The 10,832-nt window shown below is 38.6% G+C and overlaps 1 protein-coding gene across 1 annotated transcript; it reads left to right on the top strand.

Annotated features, from left to right (window-relative positions):
- The first annotated feature begins 3,527 nt into the window (after nucleotides 1–3,527).
- Nucleotides 3,528–7,546, top strand: LOC128617703 (toll-like receptor 13). Its single transcript, XM_053640869.1, has one exon. It carries the CDS (start codon nucleotides 3,695–3,697, stop codon nucleotides 6,494–6,496), a length of 2,802 nt encoding a protein of 933 aa, XP_053496844.1. The 5' UTR covers nucleotides 3,528–3,694; the 3' UTR covers nucleotides 6,497–7,546.
- The last annotated feature ends 3,286 nt before the right edge of the window (nucleotides 7,547–10,832 follow it).

Below are 10,832 nucleotides of genomic sequence, written 5' to 3'. Positions count from 1 at the left end.
TTAAATCTTGGAAAAGTTTATTTTTTCTGTTATTTAATTCAAAAAGTCAAACTTTAATATATTCTAGATTAATTAAACATAAAGTGAAACATTTCAAGCCTTTTTTTGTTTTAATCTTGATGATTACAGCCTATAGCTCACAGAAATAAAAAATCCAGTATCTCAAAATATTCCAATAAAGAATTTATAATACAGGAACGTCGACCTGAGGAGAAAAGCTCCAATCAGCTAATTAACTCAAAATACCTGCAAAGGTTTCCTGAGCCTTTAATCTCTGTCTGTATCAGTACACGCAACCACAATCATGGGGAAGATGAATGCCAATTTTGCATTTCATTTGGAAATCAAGGTCCCAGAGTCTGGAGGAAGATTGGAAAGGCACAGAACCAAGTTGCTTGACGTCCAGTGTGAAGTTTCCACAGGCAGTGATGATTTTGGGGGGCCATGTCATCTGCTGGTGTTGGTCCACTGTGTTTTCTCAAGTCGAGACTCAATGCAGCGTCTACCAGGAGATTTTAGAGCACTTCAAGCTTCTATCTGCTGACAAGCTTTATGGAGATGCTGATTTCCTTTTCCACCAGGACTTGGCACCTGCCCACAGTGCCAAAACTACTAGTAACTGGTTTGCTGACCGTGGTATTACTGTGCTTGATTGTCCAGCCGACTCGCCTGACCCGAACCCCATAGAGAATCTACGAGAGACTCCAGACCCAACAATACAGACGAGCTGAAGGCCGCTATCAAAGCAACCTGGGCTTCTAGAAAACCTCGGCAGTGCCACAGGCTGATTGCCTCCATGCCATGCCACATTGATGCAGTAATTCATGCAAAAGGATTAAAGCCCCGACCAAGTATTGAGTGCACAAAATTAAAATACTTTTCAGAAGGTCCACATTTCTGTATGATAAATTCTTTATTAGAATATTTTGAGATACTGGATGTTTGATTTCCATGAGCTGTTCGCCATAATCAAGATTAACACAAAAAAAATCTTTAAATATTTCACTTTGTGTAATGAATCTAGACTATATAAAAGTTCCACTTTTTAATTAAATTATGGAAAAAAAATTACTTTTCCATGCTGTTCTATTTTTTGAGATGCTCCTGTATATGGCTAGTTTGCAGTGAAAAGTAAGACAGCATATGTTCATTATGAGATATATATATATATATATATATATATATATATATATATATATATATATATATATATATATATATAATGTATATATGTATATGAAATTTTACTTTTAGAGGCCACATTAGGAGGTGTGAAATAAATTCATTTGCATTATTGCATAATTTTAACACTGCTTCCTTTTGTAATGGATACATTTATGCAGCTACCATTTGCCACTCAGTTTGTGCTATAAGTTTGTTCTTTTTTTTTTTTTAACTGATGTACAGTACTGAATCATTCATTACCTTATCCTGTTTTTGTAATGTACACATGTGGAAAGAAAACAGTAAAGCATTAATTTAACAATACTGTCGGTGTTCTTCCTTTCACTCAACCATCACATATCCTTCCAAGTTACTCCCCTTTACCCCTCGACACCTCAAGGGGAATGTAACAGTTTCATTATTGTAAACTAAGGTGGCAATAAATAGTATGACACCCTGTATTAAAGACACTTGGCCTTCATCAAATGGTACTTGAAAGAACAGTTTGCTATGTATATTATCATAATTTCATTCAAAATCTCTCTTTAATTCAAATTAAAAATGGTACTATGATATACAGGCTTCCTGGGATAGGCTCCAGGTTCCCCTTGACCCTGAAAAGGATAAGCGGTATAGAAGATGGATGGATGGAGGGATGGACTATGATATACTGTGCTAAGATGGCATTTTTTTGTTTTTGAATCTTATTTTGCACCCAAATCCTTGGCACTCATCACTTATGGAGATAGCACACTTGAATATAGGATATGTGCACGAAGTGGAGAGGCTGTCCCAGTGGTGTCTGGACACCATCCTGTTCATAAATGTCAACACGACTAAGGAACTGATTGTGGACTTCAGAAGGGAACAACGGAGGACATTCACAGCTCTTACGTTCAACGGGACTGCAGAGGACTGAGTGAGCAGCTTCAGGTACATCAGTATACACATCAGCGAGGACCTGTCATGGACAGTTCTACTACAACACGGAAGGCGAGTCTTTACCATCTATGTCAGCTATTTAACAAGTTCAACAACTCCTGATCTATCCAGAAGTCCTTCTATACTACCACTACCAAGAATCCTCACTGGGAACCGCTCGGTACAGAAACTGCAGGACTTGTGAAGCCTGCAAAGGGTGGTGAGGTCTGCAGAAAGGCCTGCAGTACTGATCTCCAGATCAGTACTACCCAGTCTGCAGGACAGCTACACCAGGCAGTGCAGGACAAGAGGAGAAAATATTTTAAAGGATTCCACACACCCCAGCAATGGACTGTTCTGTTGGCTACAGTCTGGAAAATCCCATCACAGCCACATGGCCAAGACTGAGAGGCTAAGGAGGAGCTTCTTTCCCCAAGCCATCAAACCCCTGATCTCCATCCATCTTCAACTACTTACTCCTTTTCAGGGTCATGGGGAACCTGGAGCCTATCCCAGGGAGCATCAGGCACAAAGCAGGGTACACCCTGGACAGGGTGCCAGGGCACAATCACATACACACTCACACACACATTCATACACTATGGACACTTTGGAAATGCCAATCAGCCTAACATGCATGTCTTTGGACTGTGGGAGGAAACTGGAGTACCCGGAGGAAACCCCCGCAGCACGGGGAGAACATGCAAACTCCGCACACACATGGCCCCGGTGGGACTCGAACCGCGGACCCTGAAGCCCCTACCCCTGAACTCGTGACCACCAATTCCCTTCCGTTTTCCTGCATTTGACATTACAGGCATGTGCAAACACACACACACACACACACACACACACACACACACACACACACACACACACACACACACACACACACACACACACACACACACACAAAAAAAACAAACAAACAAACAAACAAACACACACACACAGCACCTGATCATGCATATCACATAAGGCACACATGCACAGGTCATTTAAGGTACATATGAATGTACATAAATATATACAGTGCCCTTCACTAACACTGGCACCCTTGGTAAATATGACTAAAGAAGGCTATGAAAAATTGTCTTTATTGTCTAACCTTTTGATCTTTTGTTTTAAAAAAAAACAACAAAACTCTGCTCACATGGATATCAAACAATTGCAAACACAACACTGGTTTATCAAATTCCCTTTCCATGTGTGAATTGTAGAATGGGACTAAGAGAGAATAATAAAGATTTACTTACTACTTACTATATAATGGTGATTTGTATTGATCTGTTTTTAAAATGATGATATGCCTGTGAAACAAATGAGAAGTATGAAAAAAGAGGAAGTGAGAGGTCATGGTCTATTTTGATGCTCCAGCAAATGTAAATTACTTTAAACGCTTCAACCCTGAGAAGTTGATCTTTACTGCTCACTCATTGGAGTCTCTTGACAAACTAGAGAACAGTCTCTAAAATACAGAAATCGATCTAAAATCTTCAGGAATTACTGTTATTTTAATTCAACAGGGTTAAAAAGTTCGCAGGAAAAAACAGCATTACCGAACAAGTCTGATTTTCTGTTGCATCTCTTGGACGAGGCAAGATAAAACATGCAGTTTTTCTCTTTTGTTGTTTTCAAAAACCTTTTGACATGTGTGCTGTGTTGGGTGTCTGAAAAATGTTTTGTCTATGAAGATTACTTGGATGTAAAATTAGTAGGGAACTGTCCAAAAAGTAACCTAACAGGATATTGTAGAGGCGTCTCCAACGTGGCACTCGATCTTGCTGGGATTCCACCCCATCTTGAGGTCCTCTGTGTGGACCTTATGAAGGATTCAAGTCTGCATCCTTATTCTTTCTCAAGGTTTCAGAAACTCATGAAGTTAAAAATCTTTGGAGAAATCTCTACCATCCACCCTGGAGCATTTAAAAATCTTTCAAGTTTGCAACATCTGGAAATTTACAGCTTACAATCTTTAAATCTCTCCCTTTCGTCTGAGATTCTCAATGACCTTCAGAATGCCACAACTCTTTTATTCATCAACTGCAGGCTCTCGTCCATGGCAACAGACGTGTTCAAAGGAATGAAGAAGTTAGAACAACTCGCATTCATAAACAGCACAGAAGACTTTTCTGAGTTGTTATGCAGATTAACATTTGTGTCATCGTCATTAAACTATTTATATGTGGAATCTGAGAGTTTAGTTATTGACAGGCCAAATTGCACTTTTTCTAATGGGACTTCATTTGATGTTATGTTTCATGGAATTGAGAAGGTCAGTCTTATTCTTGGTCCTGTTAGACTAACAGATAAAACAGTGTTGAAATACTTCAAGAACATTAATATTTTATCAATAAAATTTACTGATTTTGAAGTTTTACAACCTGCAATTACAAAAGTGGAATATTTAGTAGTAAGATATTCCGAGAAGTTAAGCAGCTTTGAAGAAATCTGTGAAACTGCACATAAACTTTTGTCAACTGCATTGAGTGTAAATTTCTTATATATAACTGATTCTTTTGTGCCCAATTTAGATAAATGCATGTGGCTTGAAAGCTTGGAAATATGTGCAAATGAACGTCAAGCTAAATCAATTAATTTAACATTCATCAGCGTTCTGAGAAACCTTAAATCATTAACGATTCATTGGAGGCTTACGACAGAGAGTAAAAATAGAGATAGGGCTTTGGCACTGTGTGAAAATCAGAGTGATCTTGTCACAAAACTCAAGACAGTGAGCCTTCATACAAACAATTTCCAAAATATCAGCTACCAACATTTTAGTTGCCTGCGAGAGCTTGAGGAACTGCAATGGGTGAACAGCAACATAGAACATATTGAAGATTTTACATTTAACAATACATGTTTGCTTAAAACTTTGGACCTTAGTAATAACAAAATATCTCAACTTACAAAATATACCTTCTTCGGTTTATCTAACCTAAAAACTCTCCTAATTAATGACAATAAGTTGCTTCTCATTGAGCCAGTGACTTTACTTCATTTAACATCTGCAGAGTTTGTAAGTTTGGGAGTCTTTCAGTATCCCTCCTCTGAACCTTCAAAGATCTGGATCAACCTCAGTCTTCCTGAAAATCTGACTAAGTTGTACATCAGCTCTGGATTAAAACCAATGACCCTTCTTTTAAGCAAGAGCAGGAAATCTGAAGCGGGCCTCAGCCTGCATGTTTGTGGCCAGTCTGTGACTTTTCAGGATTGTGACAATACGCTTTTCAAATCTCTTGTCCATTTAACTGCAGAGACAGAGCAGTTGCTCTGTGGTCAATCTTTTCCTGGTCAATTCCTCAAGTCTCTGAGACATTTTTTGATCATAGCAAAACAGAAGCCGGCACAAATGGACTTGACTGATTTGAACCAACTGGTCAACCTGAAGAGTCTGATCCTTTTTAATGTAGATTTGTCTCCTCAGTCTGGTCTTGATATGATTTTTCATAACCTCTCAAATTTGGAGTATCTATATGTTTCTTTGTGGTCAGTAACTTTTTTCAATAAAGACTTGACCAGAGACCTGCAGTCACTAAAAGTGCTATTTTTACATGCAGATGATGTGTTCAGTGTGATGGAAAACTTTGTAGAGCCCCTGAAAAACCTTCGATATCTTATCATGGATAAAGCACTTCTATACTGTAGCTGTGACAATGCTTGGATTACCAATTGGGCAAAGTATCAGCAGAGTGTTCAAGTGTATTTCCCTGGGAGCTCACTGGAAAGTCTGCCATGTAAAACTTCACATGGAAAACAGTTTCTGCATAAGTATGCTCAAGACCACTGTTTAACTGATATCGACTTTCTCCTTTTTGCCTCCACCTCTCTGGGACTGGTGTTCTTCATGCTGGTAGTGCTGCTCCATCAGCTGGCTGGAGATTATCTGCTTGCTTTCTTTCACATAGCTCGTGCCTGGGTAGAGGAGGCCATGAGGGCAAACAGAAAAGGACATTACCACTTCGATGTTTTTGTGTCCTACTGCGGGAAAGATGAGCGCTGGGTGGTGGATGAACTTCTCCCCAACCTGGAGAAACGTGGACCCCCTTTCCTCAGGCTTTGCCTGCACAGCAGGGACTTTGAGCTAGGAAAGGACATTGTGGAGAATATCACAGACAGCCTCTACAGAAGCCGACATACCCTCTGCCTGGTTAGCCGCAACTACCTTCGGAGTAAATGGTGCTCTTTGGAGATGCGTTTGGCAACTTACAGATTGCTGGTTGAACACAGGGACGTTCTTGTTCTGGTGTTCCTGGAGAAGGTTCCTCATCAACTCTTAAATGTACATCATAGACTGTCCAGGCTGGTGAAGACCCAGACCTACATAGACTGGCCGCAAGACCCAGCTCTGCATAATGCATTCTGGGATAGACTATGGACAAAGCTTGCACCTGAAACTGCAACTTAGAATCAAATATATTAATCTTTTACCATAATGTTCCTCAACGTACCATCCTTCTTCCCAGTTAATTAGTTCATTGTGGGAGTTTGTGATTCAGTTTAATGACAATGTTCAATGGATTTTAAACTAATATATTATAAGGCTAATGGCATATTTAAGTGGACAGGACCTTTATTCATCAGGGTTTGATTGTCTTGTGAAGAGTGGGCATACCAAAACAAACATGGTATCCTGCAGTTGATTGTGGAGGATTGTTACCTCCCACAACACCACAGCACTTGAGGAGGTGGAAACTGATGATATCCTGTTATGGTGCAATGAAGATATAAAGAAAGTGGATATAAAGTTAATCCCAGGTTGTTTAAAACTAGGAAAAAAGGCTTTTGCTTCTTTTGCACCCTAGTCATGGAATAATCTTCAAAACACATTACAGCTTAATCACTTTGTTACACTGGGTGAGTTTAAGGTTCTGATAATAATAATAATAATAATAATAATAATAATAATAACAATAATAATAATAAAATAAAAATTAAAAAAAAGTTGTATAACGGAAGGATGTAATTGTTATTCATATCTGGATTTTGTATTATGCATCATTATTTTTGTCTGTATTTTTATGTTTGTTTTTGTGGTTTTGACTTTAAAGTTTGTTACTCTGTAATGGCATGCCTTTTTGGCCAGGTCCCCCTCTGAAAAGAGAATTAAGCTGAAGGGACTTCTTGGTTAAATAAAGGTTAAATAAAAAAATTATTAACATTTGGCAGATTCTTTTATTAAAAGCAAGTTACAAAAGTGCTTTGAAGTCTCTATCAATAAAACATTCTCACACTGGTTCACTAGGTCAGGGACTGAGAGTACTCAGACTAAATATCATCCAGATCCTCAGCCTCAACTACTTTTGTTCATCATGCAAAAGATTAATGGTGTCCATGCATTAACTAGCACTGACTCAAAGAAATTATAGATTTCACCATCGCCTGCTTTTGGTGCCTGCCTTGTCAATTCAAGTGAATAGATTTTGTTTGGTTACTGTTTCCAAATCCAGGTAGGAGAACTGAAAAACAAGTTGTTTTTTTTTATTCTCGAAAATTGCAAGTGCAAAATGTGAAATTGACTTAGCATTCTTTTGCAAATTTCTCATGATTTTGTACGGCTTTAATCTACTCTCTAACTCACATTAGCTGGCTAAAGCTATAAATGAGGTAAGCACTTCAAATGTGCAGCCCTAACTAACTCTATATAAATACAGTCATCAAAGTGGTAGCTAGGTCTGCCAAGGGTAGATACATCTGTGAGTAGATTAAAGGCATGTTAGGCACAAAATATTGAGGAATAGCTTCTTGCTTTGGGAGTAATAAGCAAAAAAAACCAAAAGTTCTTTTTAAATTTTGTATCTCCTATTTTTGACAGTACTTTTAAAGACTTTTTTTTTTTCCATTTCTCCTGCCTCAGTTTAGGAAAAAAAAAAAAAAAAACCATCAACCAGTTATTCATGTTAAATGTTTTCATTTCTGTTACTGACAAAAATATAAAATGAGCAAAAAGTATATGGACTGCCTTACCAAGTTAAATTTGAGAATTGAATACATCATCATTCCTCAGGACTGTCTTCTCTACAACCATCCAGGACTACAGTGGTGCTTGAAAGTTTGTGAACCCTTTAGAATTTTCTACATTTCTCCATAAATATGACCTGAACAAATCATCAGATTTTCAAACAAATCTTAAAAGTAGATAAAGAGAACCCAATTAAACAATTGAGACAGAAATATTATTCTTGGTCATTTGTTTATTGAGAAAATTTAATCCAATATTGTATGTGAAAGTTTGCTTTCAGTATCTGTTGCAACAACTGCAACTAAACGTTTCCATTAACTGCTGATCAGTCCTGCACATCGGCTTGGAGGATTTTTAGCCCATTCCTCAGTACAGAACAGCTTCACCTCTGGGATGTTGGTGTGTTTCCTCACATAAACTTCTTGCTTCAGGTTCTTCCACAAGATTTCTATTGGATTAAGGACACATTTTTGACTTGGCCATTCAAAAACATTAACTTTATTCTTCTTTAACCATTCTTTGATAGAATGACTTGTCTACTTAGGGTCTTTGACTTACTGCATGACTCACTTTCTCTTGTGATTCAGTTCATGGACAGATGTCCTGACATTTTCCTTTAGAATTCCTGGATATCATTCAGAATTCATTCATTCTTTTTGGAGAGCAGTGGCTTTCTACTTGCAATCCTGCCATGTATATCACTGTTGTTCAGTGTTTTCCTGATGGTGGACTCATTAACATTAGCCAATGTGAGAGAGGCCTTTAGTTGCTTGAAAGTTACCTTTTCTGACCTCGCAGACTATTACACATCTTGCTATTGGAGTGATCTTTGTTGGTAGACCACTCCTGGGGAGGGCTGTTGGAAATCATGTACAAATTTAGAGTAATAAAATATAAAAGAATTGAAACATCACTTGACACTTTGGAAACAGCTGAATGTAAGGAAGAATAAGGTGAACTGTTTGCGCAACAGGTGTGTGCATTGAAGGGTGAGAGCAGTGAGGCCCCATGAACAGTCAAGAGACCATGTACACGAGTGGTCATGCATGCATGAGCAGTAAAAAGAACACACACACCCACACACACACACACACACACACACACACAGAGAAAACTGGTTTGAAGCAGGATTTGTGTATTGGCAAGAGAAAGTATTACTTTTTTACAACAAATAGTTTCACATGATATTTTGGGGGAAAGATAGTTTTTCTGTTCACTTTCCAGGTGATCTGGGTAGCTTGAGTACACTTAGATGCAGTTGGGTACATTGATGTCTGTGTACCACGAGACATTATAAAGCATGTCTGAGTGGATGCATCTATTCTTTTCTTCTTTAAAGAAGACAATGTAAGGCGTGTTTGAGTAGATGCATCCATTCTTTTCCTCTTTAGAGGAGGCCCTGTAAAGCGTGTTTGAGCAGATGCATTTTTCCTCTTCAGAGAAGGCCCAGAGTTCTGCCTGGAAGGACCAGGCTTGATGGTGTTTGACATTACATCTAGTCACAAAAGCGGAAAACACATGAAGACTGTAAAAAATGTGAGCCTGACAATAAAAGCACATAGAATAAACATGAGTTCATAAGTATACTGTACAGGAGTAGATAATGTGGAAAAATCATTCACTCATGTTACAGGCACACAGTAGGAAATTGTAAAGGTAATGTATTCACTCGTCCAAGGTAGGAGAAGGCCTCAAGGGTAAATAAAGAGTAAGCAAAATGGCAGAGAGCATATAGGTGTCACGATTCCCCCTAGAGCTAGCGCTGCAATGTTGTAGCATGCTCGGAAAATGGAGTCTGATTTAATTTAAGAGACAGTCAAGCAGAATTGGACTGACAAATTTAAATGTATTCACATCGCTTCAAAAAGACAGGAACACATGGGAATCCTTCTACCATATCACTGGATACCGTCGTTGGACCAGTGAGTAAACCCCTACACATGTCAGAATTTCAATGCATAGTAGCCCATAATCATCCAATATTTCGCCTACTGTGGCCGTGATCTGTACTCTCTGGTGGTCGCATATTTTGTGTCTTCCAGATTGTGAGAAATCTAGTAACACAACAAAACACCCGAGTATGAATGGCAAAACAGGATATTCTTGCTAAGACTAGAGGAGTAAGAACACATTTCTGGGATGAAAGAACATTTAAAGACCCAAGTGGGGTCGAAAGGTGGCAATCAGATGAGTTAACTGCAGCTAAATTGTGGTATATAAATAGGTGGGTTAATTTAGACGATTTACAAATTGAATTTCCGAGCTTTATTGGGTTGAAATGCTGAAAAGTCTCTGGACCCCTAGGCTGCTTCGTACGATACTGCAAAGGTTAGTGGAAGATCCAAGGTCAACTAGGGCTGCCATCCCTTATTTGAATTTATTAAAGACACAGATAACGAAGACGACGAACCATTAGAAGATCCATTTCAAAATAAAATTAGCCAGTATAACTATTGCTCAGGTCTAACTGCAATAGTTACAGTAGACGTCAGGAAGGTAGAGCGGGAAAGGGGAGCTACTGTATCTATACTGGTAGATAAAATTAATTCGCTTGCTGAAAAATACTGGAGAAAGTACCCAGTAAGGCCAGCAGTGACAGTGAAACAGATAAACGTTTATTTAGTCTGGTCAAGACATAATAAAAATCCAGGGGAAAGGAGTCATGCCCCTAGGGCTCGACAAGGGTGTGTCATGGGCAAACTAAAGAGGTCTGGCCAGCCAATGCCAGCAGACATAGTGGTGGCTAAACATAAAGATGATAAAGTACATTAGAAAGTGTATG

This window comes from Ictalurus furcatus, chromosome 2, assembly GCF_023375685.1.
Source record: "Ictalurus furcatus strain D&B chromosome 2, Billie_1.0, whole genome shotgun sequence".
Lineage (NCBI taxonomy): Eukaryota > Metazoa > Chordata > Actinopteri > Siluriformes > Ictaluridae > Ictalurus > Ictalurus furcatus.
This window is presented reverse-complemented; position numbering and strand designations above follow the sequence as displayed.

Bases quoted from the DNA above. Each gene is read 5' to 3' on its own strand.
- LOC128617703 (XM_053640869.1), top strand. From the start codon at position 3,695: ATGCAGTTTTTCTCTTTTGTTGTTTTCAAAAACCTTTTGACATGTGTG.